The 19,814-nt window shown below is 42.8% G+C and overlaps 1 protein-coding gene across 2 annotated transcripts in view; it reads left to right on the top strand.

Annotated features, from left to right (window-relative positions):
• LOC125016388 (TGF-beta receptor type-2-like) overlaps nt 1-10,991 on the top strand; it is a 40,065-nt gene extending 29,074 nt beyond the window's left edge. For both annotated transcript variants that reach the window (XM_047598867.1, XM_047598866.1), the window contains 3 exons: nt 664-805; nt 8,520-8,647; nt 9,801-10,991. In XM_047598867.1, the coding sequence (XP_047454823.1) occupies nt 664-805; nt 8,520-8,647; nt 9,801-10,061 (531 nt within the window). In that variant the 3' untranslated portion in view covers nt 10,062-10,991. The remainder of the gene's footprint in view (nt 1-663; nt 806-8,519; nt 8,648-9,800) is intronic.
• The last annotated feature ends 8,823 nt before the right edge of the window (nt 10,992-19,814 follow it).

Here is a 19,814-nt window from a genome sequence, read left to right as displayed (position 1 = left end):
GGAGAAACACAGCCATAAAGCCACAACATGGACATAGTGTAGGGCAGAGGTCTTCAACGTTTTTCAGGCCACGGCCCCCCAAACTGATGGGGAGATTAAGTAGGGAGCCCCTACCTACTATATGTGTCCTATATTAAACGTGGCCTAGTGCTGTTTATAAATATACATTATTATTATCATTTAGCATTCAGTATTAAATTATTAAAACAATACACGGGTTCAAATATATAATATATGACTCCATTTATCTCTTCACTAAAATATGTTGAATTTGTGTTAATGTGTATTTGAATTTGTGGAAAATGGAAAAAAATATCTATAAAAATGTCTGATCAATCAAAGATTTCGCGACCCCCCCTGCAGTGCCTTCGCGTACCCTCTAGGGGTCACGGTGAGTGTAGTGTTTTTTGGCACATAAACCAAATAAATGAGTAGTAGTAGTAGTGAACATGTCTTGTATCTCTTTCCCGTATCTCGTCCACTAATTGAATCAAGCCAGATGTGTGAGTCAGGTTTGTTGTCAGTGAGTTGTCCCAATGTTTAACTGCTGCTACAGGACGATAAATCACAGACACAAAGAGGCGGTGTTTTTTCAGTGCGCGGGTGTTAGCAGTTGTGTGCGTGGCCCGTGAGTTAACCCTCTGCGCTGCCTCCGCTCTGCAGGTGGGCACCGCGCGCTACATGGCCCCCGAGGTGCTGGAGGCCCGGCTGAACCTGGAGAACATCGAGTCGTTCAAGCAGACGGACATTTACTCCATGGCCCTGGTGCTGTGGGAGATGACGTCGCGGTGTGAAGCTATTGGAGGTCAGTGCACACGCACACACACACTAGACACACTAGTACAAACACAGCAGTGCCCTGTTTTAGCCTGTGGGGTGGATGAGGTAATGTGCACACACGGTGCAAAACAAATCTGTTGAGGTGATGGGTCAGCCTTTAAGTAGACTCTACAGCGACAACACAAGCAGCGAGGGTCGGCTTATCACAACAGTACCGACGTCATAGTGTACAGTGGGGGTTTTGTCGCATTTGGCTCCGCTTTATCAGCATGACTCTGATTAGGTTGTACTTTGAGTAAGTTGGAGGATGTTTTTTGGTCTTGATTGGTCTTCAGTTCTTATATGAATTTCCTTAGTATATAAAAAAAGCCTCTGTGTTCACTTCAGATGCTTCTACGGCAAAGTTTTTAATTCAGTGCATTGTTTGATCATATATATATATTTATAAAAAAAGGTCTGGATCTTAAATTTGTATTTTTGCTAGCTAAGTGTAGTGTGACTGGAGTAGGTTGAGAGTATTTAAAGTAACTGAACTCCTGAATAGTGTTGGAATCAAGTGATTTTGCATGCATTAGGTCTGCCATAGAGTAAATAACTATACTATACTATATCTATATATGTAGCTCCACATACACTGATCAGCCACAACATTAGAACCACTGACATTGACCATCTTGTGACAATTCTGCTGGGAAACTTTTGGACCTGGCATTCATTTGTGTGGATGTTACTTTGACATTTACCGCCCACCTAGACCATACCAGACCAGACCAGACCAGACCAGACCCCCGCACCACATAGCAATGACACTTTGCCATAGCATGCAACCTGACACAGACACACACATAAACGGTTTAGGAACAACTCTAACTCAAAACTACAAAATGTTTTGACCTGGCCTCCAAATTCTCTAGATCCCAACCTGACAGAGGCTCCTCCCCTCAACCCATAGGACCCAAAGGTCCCCACTAACAACAATTTTTTTCAGTTTTGGAGGCACATGGAAGACCAACATAATATTAGGAAGGTGGTCATAATGTTATGCTTGATCAGTGTATTGCTATAAAAAGTGGGGCATGCTTGTCAAGACGTCTGGAAACAGGAAGAAGAGAAACATTCATGAAACATGAAGCAGAAGGAAAACCAAACTGGACGTTATGACTCCTTATCATGACAGTGGTGACTTTTAAAATTAAAAACATTCGAGATCCCTGTGTTCGGAAATTTTAGATTTTAATTTGCTGAAAAGGTTTAGGGAGTTATAAAGACAGTGGTTTTCACACGGGTCCTTTTATTCTTTAAAGTGGAAAATGCGAAACTACTTAGAATTTTTTTTAAATTAAATAACTTGGGGTTAATGTTAAGTCGTTTTTACCTGCTACAGTAGATGCATTGTGTGCGCGCTGCCCCCTCTGTGTGCATGTGTGACCTAGATAGCGCAGACAGTAGATTCAGGTCTACTGTTTCCTGTTGTGCAGTGGCTGAGGGTTTATATGTCAGCGGGGAGGCTGATGGTCTTTTCTGTCAGGCTGAACCTTGATTTCAGCTCCAGGTCTGCTGCAGGAATCTGAGGAATGTCTGATGTGTGAGGGAGACAATCTGAACTCTGCTGTTGCCCTTCTTTGGGCAGGAAATCAGGGGGAGAGAGAGCCGGAGTGGATGTTGTACCTGTTTAAGCTGGCTGCGAGTGTGCAAGTGTGTTTGTGTTCGCGAGGCTGAAAACAAGAGGAGGACGCCTTTCATTCTTTCACTCGGAGCTCACACAAGCATCTGTCTGGATGCTGCAAGTTTGCCTCGTGCTTGTCAGTGGCAGTTGAAGTTGAAGTAATAGTCAGAAGTGTAAACTTTACCGTTGGTGAGCTTTTAAATGCATTGTTCTGCTACTTGAACTGGACTTCCTGGATCGCGTTTCACCCTCTCACAGGTACCTTAATCAACTCTCTCCTTTGTTTCAAATATGATTTATCTGTTCCAAATGAAAGATGGACCCTGGAGATGGACAGGTGCGTTCCCTTGCAGAAAATAACGTAAAAAATCCTATCCGACCATATTCTGAGAATCTTCAGCGACACTCTTACTAATAGAGAGAAGGTAACACATATTCACAGGTCCCCCTCCACCCTTGGACATCTCAACCGTTCCGCACTTGACAGCAACTGCAAATTCAAAGCTCTTTATTTGTCCCTGATGGGCAATTAAAAGGATGTGGACATGGAACACAAAGGAAGTAAAAACACAACATGTGCAAACTGCAATACAGGAGGTAGTGTCCTCCGCCTCCGCTTTGTTGCTTTACTGATCACTTGATTTTGAAAGTATCGAGGTTAGATTAACCTCCTGATACCCGAGCTTTTATTTGGTCAGCAGTTTTAATTTCTCCAAGGTATTTTGGATCAGTAAGACGTATAAAAACTAAGCATCATCTTTAACAGGGTTTAAATGAAGCTGCAATAAAACCTAAAACTTCATATCCCCATATGAGGATGCAGAGTTAAAAGTTAAAATAAATAAAATGCATGTTTTTATTTAACATAAAATAAAATAAAATAAATAAAGGCAACATTTCCTCTAGGACTGGGCGGTGTGACCAAAGATATATATCAAAATTCTGCCGGTATCACGGTATTTATGTGAATATATTTAAAACATTTTCCTATTGTTTAAGATAAAGATTGATGCAGTAGATTAAGTAAGGACTATTTTACTGTGATGAGTAAATATTGTAGAATAAACCCACACTAGAGGTAAAATAAGTTTGCATGGCACCTCAGACTGCTGAGGTGGAAATTTCCAGCAGAGATTAAAAAAATAGAATTAAATGTTATCAAGATGAAATGGAAAAAGAATTATCCATACTTAAACTGCCATTTCTGTAATTCATCCAATTTCATATCATAACGAAAGAAACACCAGTAATCGGTATGAACCCACCCCTAACTTCCCAGGAAAACACACTGCCTGACCAACTTCTTCAGCTCTCCCCAACTCACTGGTTTTCCACCAAAGTTTTTTTTTGATCCTGTGCCCCGGAGCAAATTGGGGAGTTAGATCTGTGACCCGTCGGCCTCCAAGCTGTGCCTCTAATCACTACTCCGCAAACTCAAAATAGTGGCGGCATTTGCTGCTGTTTGTTTGTTGTTGTTGACATGAGTTGTCTGAAAAATTATTTCTCATTACTGGAAAAAAGTGGTCAGATTAGAGTAAGATGTTACCAAGTATTCTGAAGCATCACTGGTTACATAGAGGTAAACCATGTGATGAGGGATGGAGGATCAGTATAACGCTGGAGCAGACAGGGCTCAGAGCTCAGGAGCTGGACTGCTGGACGAAGGCAGTCTGTGACCTGATGGGAGTGTAGAAGACGTGAGGGATCTCGTAGGATCCTGCGAGCAGCTTGGATAAAAATGCTGAAGGTCACGGTCTGATGGAAGGCAATTCTGGCGTCCCCAAAACCAGACACCCCAGCTGCTGCTCGAAGATGCTGTCCATGGAAATAAATCACAAACAGAATCTGTTGACAAGGGAAAACTTTGACAGAGGCCAACACCAAATTAGTTTCGGCTGAACTTCTTTTACAATGCAGTTGTGCTACAAAGGAATCATCTCACAGTTAATATGCTCACGAAGCCAAGTGTCCTCGCTTTCCAAAAACCTACTCGGTCTTGGGTTTGAAATCTCAATGTGGATCTCACAAGAGTAGAAAGACTCGCACGCTACAACTTTGACTGTGTTTTTTTTTTTTTTCGACCTGCTCTCATGAGAGTGCAGCTCGCACAACTCATTCCCTCTGCCTCGTTGGCCCTTTCTAGACAGTCTGAGACATTTAGAATAAGACAGCCACATTCCAACATGTGTGTGCGTGTTTATTTCAGAGACAGAGGCACTTAGAGACGGAGGAAGAGCGATAGAGGTACGAGACAGACACCCTCATCCGCCCCTGTTTTTATGTCTCAGTCTGAGATTGTGTGTATATAGCCTATTTGTGTGTTTGTCTTTCTTCTGTTCCCACCGCAACAACAGGGTCCAGAATGGTGGATCTGAAATACTACCCTGCTCCGGAGTTGTTGTTGTGGTCCGTTATAGTACATTCTCCGTTTGTCTCTGAGCATTTTATTTACATATCCTGAATTAGCCTGCAGGGTGAGGCAAGGCCTGCGTGTTCTGTTTGAGCTGAGGGGTTATGCAGGGTAAATGGAGTGGGGCAAAGAGTTTGCCCCGCGCCAAGCAAAAGCCTTGTGGTGCATGAAGTGTGACGGTCACTGGCAACAGCTGCTGAGAGGCTGATGGTCATGCCCTGCTGGGCAGGCTGCTTATGCACACGCTGATCAAGCTTAACATTATAACCACCTTCCTAATATTGTGTAGGTCTTCAAACAGACTCATCAGAGAATGGACGGAGGGCGTCCTGTGGTGCAACAGATTGTTGTTAGTGGGGTTCTTCTGGGTCCCGTGGGTTGACCGGAGGAGCCATTGACAGGGGTCCAACTGGTGCCAGCAGTGTGTGACACAGTCATTGAGTTTACCCGCACAGCTTAATGGTGCTACGCTCAAAAGTTGAATGTTCTTGTCCCAGTTTACATGCAATGGAGAAAATCTAATAACTGACAGGGACATGTCCTCCTCCTCCACACTAGGTGGCGATATGTGTCTTTTCAGCAGGTTAATACGACCCCCTTTCAGGTGACCTTTTGCGTCTGTTTGAAAAGTTGTTTCAAACAGCAACCTGGGTAATAGTGCAGCTTTTTATCTCGTATGTAACGTGCAGGATTCTTAAGTTTCAGATAAGATGGCGCTATCCCTCAGGTGGTTCTTCTACCGGCTCTGTTTACCTTCTTTTACTGCGACCAGCTTTCTCGTATATTTTTGTTCCGGGTCATTTACCAACGCGGCAATTGTGGAGCATGCACACACGCGTTATCCAGTTTAAGTCCGATTAAGGCGTATACATGCCGGGGAAAATCGATTTCCACTCGATCACATTATTTGCGTGTCTTAGTCTTAACTGATTTTAGTCGGAGAAACGTGTTTACATGCCCTTAAGTTGTCCAGTTATTAAGGATTAGGGCAATAATTAGTTGTTTTTTTTCACGTGCATGTAAACAGTGACTGGAAATACTAGGGCCATCCATGCTTACCAACAGATCAACACCAGGATCCTCCCAAACCATCTGCTTGGTGTCGCAGCCCTTAAGAAGAGGAAGGAAGAGCTTAAAATGCCATGCATTCATACATGCATTCTAAGAAACCAAACAAATTAAAAAACACATGCTGTTTGCTGGACACTCATGTGTAAATATAATAACTCTTTTTATAACACGGGTTCACTGGTTTGTAGCAAAACTATCCTCCACCTTTTCCGCCATTTATTCTTTAGCAGTATTGGCAGTGCTGACACTGAACTTTCACCTCCCCCTAATGTGCTAACCACAGAGCCGCCACAAAAATCCAGCCCACGTTTCTCTAAAAAAGGACAGACGCTTTGTTAGGCCGTGTGGGTTGCACAGGTTTGCACATTTATTTTGTGAATTTGCATCAGTATGCGAGTCGGAGGTCTTCAGGGTAAACAAGGAGCTGTGATTGTCTGAATGCAGCAGATCACAGGGTTTCTGCTAAACTCGTGGTAAAAGGAGGGTCCAGACAGATAATCTGAAAAGGAAACTGTTGTAAAGTGCTTTCCCAATTTTCCCAATCCTAGATTTCCCCTGATAGCTCAGGGAAAGCGAGACTCTGCTTGTAGTCTCCTGTGAAATCCGTCCTCAAACCACGGATGGAATTCTTGTCATAGCTTTCAAATGTACATACACCTTATGTAGACTGTTGACAGCCATGATGTCTCATTCTTAGAAACATGTGGACAAGTGTATATAAGCCAGTCATGGACCATGAAATTAGACCTTTTCCACTTGTAGATGTCTTCAGGTTTAGAAAGCACTCCACCTCTTTTTATTTCTGCTTCCAACTTTCTCATTTTAGGTCGGCTCCGTCTCTGCTGTTCCGTGTTTCAGCTGTATCCATTCCAGGAAAATGTGTGGTATTTATACCAGCTCCACAGCAGGAGATCTAAACAGCAGAGCGCTGAGGACAATACCAGCCCTGGCATAAATAACCTCCAGGGGAATAGGTCGGGCCGGGCTGGGTCCTGTTTTAAAATACCAAAAACGGGGGAAGTTCCACATGTCAAAACAGGAAGTGTGGGCCTGTAGAGTCAGCTTTTCTTTGCATAGTCCCAATCCCAGGCCTCCAACTTCCTGTCTGGCGGTTCTGATCCAACTTCCCCACTTCCTGCATTTGAGTGTACGGCAGCCTGACTTATAGGAAACGACACAGCTTTTCTTAGATTTCATCATACCACCGCTCTGCTGTAGCGGATCGGAGGCAGATACATGCAGCGAAAAAAATTCCAGCAGGAGTCCAGGAAGCTTTAATCATAACACACGAGCACGTTCAGTGGTTAAGGAATTATACACGTAGAAAATAAAGGAAAATACGAGCTTCTCATATCTGTCTCGCTGAGTAAAATCACACCTGTTGCTTGGAGGGTTTGTCATGGTTTTACTTGTTCGGGAATTTTCTCTAAGAGTTGTTTGAAAGTAGAGTCTCCTGCAGGATTTCCAGTTGTCACAGCTGACTAATTTTGAAGATAGCATCTCCCTAAAGGAGGGCTTAAATATTGAGGATGGTGGATACATACAGTAGATGTAGTAATGCATTAAGTTTGCATTTTACCATTTTAATGCTGCTCGTTCTTTCTAGCCATGAGTGATTTTAAATACCATTTTTGTATTTTAGTAGGTGTCTTAACCTGCTCTGTTACTTTTGAAAGCTGGTTTTGGACTTAGTGACCCCCCCAAAAAACAAGACTTCCTTAACTGATTACACTTGGAATAGTTTTGGGCCACTTGACAGATCTCAGTCCCTCAGAACCAAGAGGATGCAAAAAGGTCTAGGTCCCGATGCTTAAGGTATTTGCACATCATCCTCTGGCCCGGGTGGATAAACAAAGATGACTTTTCAGTGACGAGTGTCTCGTTTCACAGCAACTGCAAAATCTTGAGAACCTTCTCTGGGGGCTGGAGACAGACTGCAGCTGTTGTGAGTTCGGTTTCATGAGGTCTGGACCCAATCCCAGAACTTTGTTTTTCATTTTTCATGGTTTCATCGTGATGCCTTTTCCCCCCACAGCTAGTCTTTCAACATGAAACAGAAAAACATACCAGAAAGTGATTCTGATGTCCTACGGTCTGAGGTTGAGACTAATTTCTTGGTAGCGGAAGCTGATTTGTTGTTTTTAAGAGCGATCGTCGCTCAGGTGCCAGCACGGGCGTTTTCCCTCCCATGGAGACCTCATAAAAGACATTTTATTTCCAACTGTCAGCAGTATTGGTGCCAGTGTACGAAACTGACAGCTCGGGAGGAAATAACACCTCAGTGGTTTTTGGGTGGAATGATCTCATACCAGGATGCTTTCACACTTTCTAGTCGCAGTGGCTCAACAGGCAACCTGCTGCCATCTGTTGTCGTGATGTTTTTTTTTTTTTTTCCAACCTGTACGTTTTCATTGAGATTTTGTGGGTTCGTTTGTGTTCATGTACATGTTTTGACATTAAAAACTAACTTGGGAGTGTTGCGCAGACGACCACAGCCACCACGAAAGCAAGGATGGGGTTAGATGTTCCTTCACTTGTGGCTCAGATGAGGATCAGCAGTCCACGTCTGATCTGCGCGTTTGTCTCTTGCAGAGGTGAAGGACTACGAGCTGGCGTATGGATCTAAAGTGCGAGAGCACCCCTGTGTGGAGAGCATGAAGGACAACGTGCTGAGAGACAGAGGGAGACCCGAGATACCAGACAGCTGGCTCAGGCATCAGGTCAGACACCCGGCACTGCTACACAGAGAAGACACAGACACTGATCATCTTAGAGTGAATAACTTAGAGCCTATTATAAAAATATTATTGAATGCTGCAGTTTGCTAAATTGTGCAATCATGGAGAGGTAGTTAAAATACACCGCCAATCAAAGTTGGCAGTTAACAGTGCATTAACAAAAAAAGAAACATCAGAGACTAGCCAACCTCCAAAGCAACACACTGAGCAGTGAGAAAATACTTCGCAGTTCTTACAAGGGCACAGTCGTGAATGTTTGATTACCGAGACTGTAGCTCATGTTTTATTCAGTATGTTAATTAGGACCAGTAAGGTCGCTGCATTGTAATAACTTCAAAGTGCACGGACTTAAAGTACATTAAAAGCACATGGACACTTCACCCTGGCAGCTTGCACACACACACAAGCTGTAAACGAACACATGCTAGCTCTCAGGATGTAGTTGTTAGTTAATATTGAACCCCTGCGCTGTCATCTCCTCCGTTCATTAACTGAGCAGCAGGACTTTGCACGTTTAGTCAGTAATCAGAAGTAAATACAGCCTCACATTGTGTCAGGTCGGGTCGAAAAACCTTTTGATCAGAGACAATGTCAATGGCTTCTAAAAATCTGTGTTGCTATTTTACACATAAAGTACATGTTTAAATTTTGTTTTAATGTCTCCTGAAATAGTCCATGGACGTGTACATGGACCAACATAGAAAATATGTATTTTTTTTAAGCATTTTTTAAAATATATTTCTCATATATATCATGTATATATATAAATATTTATATCAGACCAAGGACCCCCAAACAATGGAGAAGTTATTTTTTTTTATTTCAAACTTGTGCAATAGTAGGTTGGCCGTAGCCATGAACATACCTGACATAAATATACCTAACTGCTGTGTACATACATATAACTGACATATAAAGAAAATAAAACAGAGTGATCCATTTTGGCCTCATGGGATCAAGCTGCACTGTTAGCTTCTCTTCTGCTAATATTGCAGCACACATCTGGGATTTGCAATCCCTGCAATATTTGAGATGCATTAAAGTAAAAAAAAAAATTGAACATCTACAAGGATTCCCGGATGCTAAAAACTGCAAAGTCCAAGTCTCAAATCTGGCTTCTCTTCCCCCTCTGCAGGGCGTGGCGGTGATCTGTGCCACCATCACGGAGTGCTGGGACCACGACCCCGAGGCCCGCCTCACCGCCCACTGCGTGGCCGAACGCCTCTCCGAGTTAGAGGAAGAGATGGACAAACTGTCCAGCCGCAGCTCCTCGGCGGAGAAGATCCCCGAGGAGCTGAAGTTCCCGATAGAGGTGGAGATCCCAGAGGAGGAGGTGAAAATCTCCGAGATACAGAACATCATAGCTGTGGACTGCTCGGTGAGCGACACGAAGTGAGAGCCAGTGAGAGGTTTTATGTTTTTTTCGTTTTGTTTGTTTCATCCCCGACAAGAGCACTTCCTCTGCTCCGACGGGGCTGAGGGCAGAACTGTCGACAGTGATGTTCAGGAGCTGAGCTCTTGCAGGACTTTGAGCCAGGTTGAGTGTGAGTCGAAATGTCTTACCTTGTTGTAGCCCAGTACGGATAAACTCTGGGTGATGCTTTTGGTCTTCACCGCTTCTTAAAATGCCATAATGAGCTGAAAACAGAGCCAAAAAAAAAAAGAAAAAAAAAGCCAAAGTTAACTGGAAGCTTTTAAAGATGTGTTGAGTGTGGAGAGTGTCCAAGCAAACACGCCTCTCTAAGAGAAATACAGATTACGCCAAAGATATTGGATGTGCACTTTACCATGTGATACAGGTTTTTATCATTCTATGTGTTTTTTGTTTTTTTGTACTTTAACATGCTTTTGCCACAAAGTGCCTTTCTGTGGTCGTTTTTGAGCCAAAAGGAAAAAAAAAATCAGCAGAGATGTTGCCTGAACACTAATGTTGCTGTTGACTCCATCACGTTTGTGTGTGTGTGCGTGGGTGCAAGTGGGTGCGAGTGTGTGCGTGCGTGCGTGCGTGCTTGTGTGTGTGTGTGTGTGTGTGTCTGCCTTAACCTTGTTTGCCAGATAAACAAGCACAATGTACTGTACATAGAGACGATAAGTGTACATAGGAGACAAATCAGCAATAAAGGGAAAGTAATCCTACTACAGCGCTTACCTTTGAATGCAGAGATTAAAAAGAAGTATTTTTTAAAAACAGTGTACGTTTCTGCCTATAGCAACAGGAAACTGAGGAGAACGCCAAAGACATTTTAACGTGCCTTGTGATACAGTATGTGTTATATGTAAAATATTGTAAATCTCTTATGAATTAAATATGTTTCTGTGTACCGATTCCACCGATTCTGTGAATTCTTCCAAACCAAGTGCAACTGTGTGTCTGCAGTGGATGAGTTTGCTTCATATTTATACTCTACCGGTCAACAGTTTTAGAGCAGCGCGCAGTATCCTCTGCTATATCTGTTCAGGGCTTCATCCTACATCAAGATAATGACCCAAAACTTGAGTCCAAGCTCAACCAGAACTACCTCAGGATAAAAACAAGATGGAAAGCTTGAAAACATGAGATGGACCACGGCCCAGGGTCTAGACTTTAACCCCACGGAGCTGGTTTGTGATGAATTGGACAAAAGAGTGAAAGGAAAACACCCAAGTGCTGCACATTTCTGGGAAGAACTCTCTGAAAAATATTTGATTTCCACTTTGGATCTGGATCTTAAATTTGTATTTTAAGTTAGCTAAGTGCAGTAGGGGCGGAGTAGGAAAGAGACTGAAAGTACACAAACTCTCGAGTAGTGTTGAAATCAAGTGATTTTTTGCATGCACACTTGCATGCATTTGGTCTGTCATAGAGTAAATAACTATGCAGATATGTAGCTTTACATACACTGATCAGCCACAACATTAGAACCACTGACATTGACCATCGCCCTTGCGGCAATACAATGTTCTGTATTGTGGGCAATACGCCCTCCCACTCCATAGCAACGACACTCACTGAGGGCAGCAGGACTAATGAAGTACCCGTGGGATGATCCAGCATAGAGGCCCCTCCCCTCAACCCATCGGATCCGAAGGCGCCCCACTAACACCCCAGGACACTCTCAGAAAACCCATGTCCATTCTCTGATGAGTCCCAACTGTTTTGGAGGCTTTCCGTGCATCATGCATGATCACACAGGTGCGTCTCATACTATGCTTTACTATAACTCCTCCCACAGGCATCCGCACAAAGAGATTTTAATTATGTTAAGGGTTTATAACAACAGAACCTAAAACTGAGAGAGTGCATTATTATGAACAACGGCTCAATTATTATACCACAGAGCTGCTTTTAAGCAATGTAACTCCTCAGGACTGTGTACATCTCCTGCATGTCCACTTTTTGTCCTCGGCCTGTCCCGCGTTGCTTTTCCCCAGCAGCACATTCCTTAGCTCATTTTCCTCATCCCTCTTTATTTCTACTTTTTTTTTTTTTGTTCTCCTCCTGCCTTTCTCTTCATCACACTCCATCTATTTTTCTCCTCGTCCTCTTTGGCCACTGTGCGAACGCCATAGGAAGTGCACCGCCCAGCCAGTCTGTAAAAGAAACAGTTCCAGAGTCACACGCTGGAAAGAAATCAAGCTTTATTTAAGACACCGGGCAGGATGAGGTCAGGGTGAAGATGGAGTACTACAATCAGGCAGCTGTCAAATGAAAATACGAGCAGTTGTGGTGTTTTTCTTTTTTTTTTTTTTTTTACTACAGAGGAATGATTCCTGAGGCTGAGAAACATTTTATCTTCATTGCACATCAGTTGGATTATGATGTCCATTCCAGACCCAGATGTTTTCGTGGCTTTGGAGTGTTTGGATTCACAGTGTGCACAGGGCTGTGCAGCAGGGATCATCCTCACTATTTAGTTGAAATGCAGTGAAAATGTCACGTCAGGTAAATAAATATCAAGGGCTTTTTTTCTGTTTGCACTCGCACCGCCAATACAAACAGTGCTGGCTGGTGTAGCGTCATGCCTGCATGGCAACAACTTCCTTCCAAGCAGAACTTGGACTTCACTGCACTGGCCACTTTTACTGTGTGTTCTGCCACTGTCACTAGACTTAGACTTTATTCATCCCTAAAAGTAAAATAAAATAGGATAAGAAAAACATTCATAAAATTAAGATAGAAAAGTTCTTAGTCTGAAAATGCCTCTTTCTTCATGTGGGTCCTATGGGTTGAGGGGAGGGGTCTCTGTGGATCATTCCACAGATACTTGATGAGGTTGGGATCTAGTGACTTTGGAGGCCAGGTCAACACCTTATGCTGTTTTTCATGTTTTTTTTTTAGTTGTTCCTAAAATCTTTTTGTGTGTGTGTCTGTGTCAGGCTGCAGGTGTCTGTTGCCATCAAGGAGTGTCATTGCTATGGGGTGGGGGTGTCTGGTTTGGTTTAGGTGGGTGCTACATGTCTAAGTAACATCCACTCAAGTCCAGAAGTTTCCCAGCAGAACATCAGTGGTTTTAATGTTGTGGCTGATCAGTGCATGTAAAGTGCTGTGAAACAGAATTTCCCCAAGGGGATAATAAAGTCTTAAAATATTCAATTCTTCTCTAATTAAAGACTTTAAATCATGGACGTCAATCTCATTTTAGTTCAGGGATCACATAGAGTCCAATTTGATCTGAAGTGGGCCGGACCAGTGACTTAACAGACTTAACCAACTCTTTTGTTTTACTTTTTTTGTTTCTCAAGAAAAATAAGTGCAATTTGGCCTCATTAATGTCTGCTGTCTAGTCCCGATTCTCAGTGTTGTGTTGTGTCCACTTCTCAAACTAAAACAGCCCACAAATTAGAGCTAGCAGTTATTTTCATTTTCTCACTTTGCAGATTAGACACTCGTACAGCGTTGCCTGTGTTTGACACCTGTGCTTTAAAGCATTAACATTATGACTAGATACCAGTTAAAATGCTTTCAGAGCAGAGCTCTCTACAGTACTATACTGCACAACTAGTGCAACTGGGTTTCCTGTTTATTAACGTTTTTTTTATGCTTGAAAACTGTGCGTCATTGAAAAATTCATCCCCACATCTCACAGGGTCTCAGAGCCTGCAAGTGGAATAAATCAAAATTTTAGACATGACTCATCACGTTTCCTGTTGAAGAAAGTTTTGCTTAACACCTGTGACCTCGCTTTAGCTCTGCCTTTTATCTCGTGCACAGCTGCCTGCCTCTTTAGGTGTTAACTTGTCATCGTTTCTTGTGGGCTTGTAGCAAACGCTCCGCAGCATGCTTGTGCGTGGCAGTGTTAAGCGCTCGCCCCTGTAGGTCTGTGTCGACAACAAGTCTCAGTCGAGTAGCTTGAAAATCCTTTTGTGATTATTTTCAATATCATGGCCATCGCTCCGAGAGGAGCGTGAAATCTATCATGCAGCATCAGAATCTGAGAGCAAGCCACCAATAACCCCAGGCTCTTTAATTGTGAGCTTTCTTTATGTTTGTTTTTTTTTTTTTTTTTTTTTTTTTTTGAGTTGTGTGGAAATGTTTGCTGTGGTAGGAGGAGAAGTGAGTCAGACGCACAGTGTATGTGCGAGTGTGGTGTAGACATTCCTCTGAAGACCAGACTCTGTACCAGAGAAATGTAATGACAGGCCTGTCCGTGAACCGTGGAGCAGAGGGTGCCACATCCCATGTGCTCGCTCACAGACACACACACACACACACACACACACACACACACACACACGGAGTCGTGTTGCCTTGGACACTACACTTCCTTTGCTTTTTTTTTTTTTTTTTTTGCAGATATTATGAAGGGAATCGAGGTAAATGCTGCAAACAGAGAACAACAAAAGTGACTAACGTGACCAAGGACCTTGCGTTAGTCACGCTCCTATCTCCCTCCATGTTTGAATTCACCTGCCTGCTCCTGATTCCCTCATCTCTTCCCTGTTTCGTTTCTCTCTACAAAGCCGCCCCCCCCATGTGAGGCTGCTTCTGCTCAAGGTGTCTTTCTGTTAAAAGGGAGCATCTGTCACCTCATTCTCAGGGTTCAGGCTCTGTGTTCTGAGCAGGCTTCCCCCTGATTTCCCTAAGTTTGTGATATAAAAAGCATCAGTGCTTTAAAATCAGAGGAAACACTTTTTAATTTATAGTGCAGGCCTTGTAATCTTTTTTTTTCTCCTCCAGAAATCTGCAGAATATGTAATTTGCCCTAACCTTTTCCATGCAGCTGCCCTTTTCTACTTCCACCCTTGGTCCCCTCCTTCCCTCTGGCTCTCTCCTGTTCTTTCCGTCTTTGTTGGTGTATTCCTGGCATCAGCGACACTCATCAAGGGCAAACATCCTGTGTCTAGAATTAACTTCTGGCCTCTTTTTCCACTCTTTTATAGGCCTCGGTAGCAGTGCGGCATTTTGTGCTCCCTCTGCCCCCCCGCCGCTGCTGCACTGGCACCACCAGACTGGATCTGTCGGTGTCCCGCAATCAAGGCATTTTTGCAGATTACTTCCAGGTGTGATGCACCTGCCCGGCACAGAAACGTGGTTGCAGCTTCATTGTTTCCAGCCAGTGTCAGTTAACATCATAAACTAATGTGGGCACCTCCAGGTTAGAGTTTCCCCCATCGTGGTGTAATTACTGAAACTGTGGCTGCCATGGTGTTATTTTACTGCAGTCTGCGGAGAAACAAATGTGCCCTTTCCTTCACTTACGTCTAACAGTTGTAGGCCTGCAGACAGAACACGTCTGCCCTCTGGTGGAAAATAAAAACACAGCGAGGTTTTTGGACTTTGATCGACGCTGGTACTGCTTCATTATTTTAGTCTGTAAATGCTGTTAAAGGAGGATGTTTTCTGCCTGTTCCCACAAAGCTTAGGATAATAGCAATATTTATCTTAAAGTTTTTTTTTGTAGCAATATTACATACCTTCAGTACTTTCAGTTCAGTAAGTGAGTGAAGTCTGGGTAGGGATTACAGTTTAATATATTTAAAAGTTGTCTTGCAGCGTTGAAGGTGCTGGATAAAAGCTGGAGATTAAATAACCGAGTTTAATTTAACGTAATTACTGAACCTGGAGGAACATGCAGTAAGATTAAGGGGGGCTTAAACATTTCAGCTAGGTAAGGGAAGGCATTTAAGAATTAAAAAAATATTGTCAAATGATAGAAAATAGGGATAAAATTATATCATTATATATTATATTGAAACTATTAATTTTTCTTTTTCTTTTTCTTTTTTTTTTTAAAAAAAAGGTATTTTACACACAAATTTTACATGTTATCTCTTCTAAATTCGTCGGTTTGCGCTTTGAAGCAGACGCTCCAAGACCTGGACACTGTGCTCCTGCAGCCAAGTTCCACTGGTCCTGGATGTGTGGCAAGGTGCATTATCTTGTTGAAACATCCACTTTTCGACCTTGACGGGACAGTGCACGTGCAGAAGGGAGGGTGTGGGTGTGGAGAATGGCTCAATATTTGGCAGTTCAACGTGCCATCACAAACAGTGAGATGTCCCAACAGCAGCAGCTCTCATGCATCCCTAAACCATGATACTGCCCCCACCAGTTTTGACAGTAGGTACTGTACATGCTGGAGATAATGCCTTCACATTAGCAAGAGGAAGATAAAGCTGTAAACTGGGCTCATCTGACCACAGAATCTTCTTCCAATTCCTGACTGCCCAGTTCTTGTGTGCTTGGGGCTAAACTCTGTGTCTCATTGATCAGGAGCTTCCTGCCTTGTAGGACCTTAAGCCATGATCTAAAAGTCGACCATGTACAGTGCGGGTGGAACACTGGACATTAGTCTGGTTTGACCACTGCTGTTGGAGCTCCTGTAATGTCATGCAGTGGTTTTCCCTGCACATGTGGATCAGGAAGCTGAAGAAACCCCTTGGACGCCCAGACCTTGGTTTGTCTTCCAAGATGTTGGTTCGCCTGTATTTCTGCAGAGTGTTTCCTGCGTTAAGTTCCTTGTTTTAGCCATTTTTGTCTCCTCCAAATGTGCTGGCATTATACAGACACGAAGCACAGCAACAGAAAAATGTGTCTCTTAATAAAAAGCACAGCCTTCGTTAGTGAACCACCGCCACCAAAATGACCCAATACTCAACATATCTTAGATATTTCTAAGGAACCAATCGATTTTAAATTTTTAATGACTGCTCTAGGTTTTGTTTAGTATTTTATCATCATCTCTAAGGTTTGTACATACCCTGGCCTCCTCCTGCTTGTGGTCTGACATGGTCCTGACACCGCAAGGCAAACACTTCACCCGCTAAACCTGAATTTGGCTTTTCCACTGCTTCTCCCAGCATGTAGAAGAGGTTTCCCCGTAGATTTGTCATCATAAACCTCTGGAGTTAAATAAGAGAGAAGCTCTGAGGCAGAATGAACAAACCCCTCCTTAATGATGTGTCTGTTCGTCTCTTCCCTTGTAAAGCCCAGTGTTTGGGTGACTAATGGACCACCCTACAGAACATAATCAGGAAACATCATCCATTAACTTTGACATGATGGTAAGTTACTGACCCATCTGTAGTGAGGAGGATTAATAAGATTAACCTTATGAGGATAAAGAGCCAGAGACGTATTAATCAAAGATATTACACCAACACTAGACAGGTAGTGCATTTAGGCATCATATATACAAAACAAAAAAAATTATTTTAGTATATTTGTGGGTTGTATTTGTTTATTGCCTGAGTGCAACAACTGATCATTTACAGATTACAGCCTTCAATTTGATATTATGCCAGTTTAAGTGTGAGTGTGTTGTGCTCCCCCTCCCTCCTCAGTTTTTTTTAGACGTGTGTCGTGGTCTGTCAGGCTCAGTTTAGCTCATGGTGGGAGGCTGTGGTCATAGGGAAGTCCAGGGTACCCTGTATACTATCCCACACTTAGCTCTTTATTGTTTACACACACATGCTAAGGGTAGGTTGGTTGGTGCCAACCCTAGACACATTTCATCTATAGCATAACTCGACCTAGTGCTATTTATAAATATACAGTATTATTATCATTTTGCATTTATTATTAAGCTATCCCTTATCCCTTTACTAAAATATGTTGTAATATGCAGTGCCTCTGCGTGCCCCCTAGGGGTCACAGACCCTCTGTTGAAGATCTATGGTCTATAGTATATATATATCATTTGCAATATCAACATATTTTAGTAAGTATTTTAGTAGTGTTTTAGGATAAGGGATAACTTAACTCAATACTGAATGCAAAATGATAATAATATTATATATTTATAAATGGCACTAGGCCGAGTTTAACAAACACAAGAAACAAGGGGGAAGGAAACGCACAAGAATTCCAATTATGTACCCCGGCTTTAATGTACCTGCAAATAAACTCCGTTCTAATTTATTCATTAAAGCCTTTTTGTTAGAGGAGCAAGTTCGGCTTTTCTTTGGTTGTTTTTGTTACAGTAGGCAGTCGACAGACAGGCCGAGGTTTTTCCAATAACTTAACAATTATTTATTTTGGCACAATTTATTTTGTTTCCTCTACTTGCAGCTTTAGTTTGTACTGTTGCAATAAAAGCCTGCATTCATTACATAATATTGACTGTGTTGAATTGTTAGCTGTGGTGGTGCAACGCGCAACTCCAAGTTTATATCTCTTAAAGTATTGAGTATTTGTACATGCGCCTCTGTAATTAAAATGCTTATCTGTATTGAGCTGTTTGTGGTTTTTTTTCTTCAATACTTTTTTACTCCAATAAATAATTGCAACTGGAGCTGAATGGATCTTGACAGTATAAATGTTTATCACCTTATCTGAAATCCCATTTCTGGGGACGTGCACGTCAAGCAGTTCGAAAATTTCATGTCTCTAAGTCAATTAAAATGTGGCAAAACGATTAAATCAACTGTTAAAATCAAGATTCAACATGTTTACTGGCAACACCACAGTTTAGACCACGCGGTCAAGTTCTTTCTTTTCAAGTCTCCCTTTCCAAAACAATAAATAAAAAGAAAGAAAGAAAACCGAACAGACTGAAACAGGAGAAATCGGTCAAATTTAAAGATTGAGTTTTAGAAGCGTGCTGTGTTGCGGATACCGTCGGGGGAAGTGAGGCAGTTCAGGAGTCTTGACAGCGTGAGGGGAGAAACTGTTTGAGAGTCTTATTGCCCTTGATCTCAGCCTCCTGTAGCGTCTCCTCGGCAGCGGGAGTGCGAAGAGGTTGGTGTCTCCTCTGATAACCCTGATCCTGCAGCTGTCCTGCAGAGAACGGAAGACTGTACTCCAGAAATGAACTGTGCACTTTCTGAACCACACTGTGACTGAAACACTCTCAGCTGTGCTTTTGGTCGACGTACCACAATACAGTCTTTGTTGAGTTCAGTCCAGTGACTGTCGTGTCATATTAGCGTTCTAATGCAACTGGAACAACTCTCTAGATCTTGCAGTGCAACTTCACCTTCACATTTACTATACTGTACATGACATCATTAGATAAATACACTGATATAGAAAAGTATTTAATCTGTCTGCAAGTGCAGGGTGCTTGGACTCAATAGGCGGATACAGTTTTACGGATACAGTTTTAAGGACGTCATAGCCTCTTTAGATACCGTGTCTCACTCAGTACGTTTACATGCAGAGCTTAATCGAGCTATGCTCAAAATTCGACTTTCTCACTACAGTCCTTGTCCCAGTTTACACGCAGCGCAAGAAAATCGAAATAACTGTTCTACTCTTCTACACTAGGTGGCGATACGTGTCTTTTCAGCGGGATAATACCACGTTAATACGGCCCGATTTCCGGGTGACCTATTACGTGATATAATAAACACGAGTCGTTCATGCGGCAGACCGGTATTTCATACCGGATAATAGTCCATTTTTTAATCTTATACGTAATGTTCGCGCTACTTCTGATGCAGGTAAGATCCGCGGCTCCGTTTCTCTTCTTCTTCTTCTACGCCCGGCTTTTTTGGACGTGTTTGTTCCGGGGTCACACGCCAGCGCAGCGGTCGTGGAGCAGGCGCACACGCATTATCCGATTGAAAAGTCCGATTCAATCGCATTATCTGGGTGTCTCAATCGGGCAATGAGAACTCGGATATTACTTCCACGTGCATGTAAACGCACTGAATTACTGTTGGACTAAAGCCATATTTTAGGTACAGCCACACTTTGACATGACAACTGTGAGCTTCTGCAGCTGAA

The sequence above is a fragment of the Mugil cephalus genome, chromosome 11, assembly GCF_022458985.1.
Source record: "Mugil cephalus isolate CIBA_MC_2020 chromosome 11, CIBA_Mcephalus_1.1, whole genome shotgun sequence".
NCBI classification, from domain to species: domain Eukaryota; kingdom Metazoa; phylum Chordata; class Actinopteri; order Mugiliformes; family Mugilidae; genus Mugil; species Mugil cephalus.
Note: the sequence above shows the minus strand (reverse complement) of the source record. Positions and strands in the feature narration are given on the sequence as shown.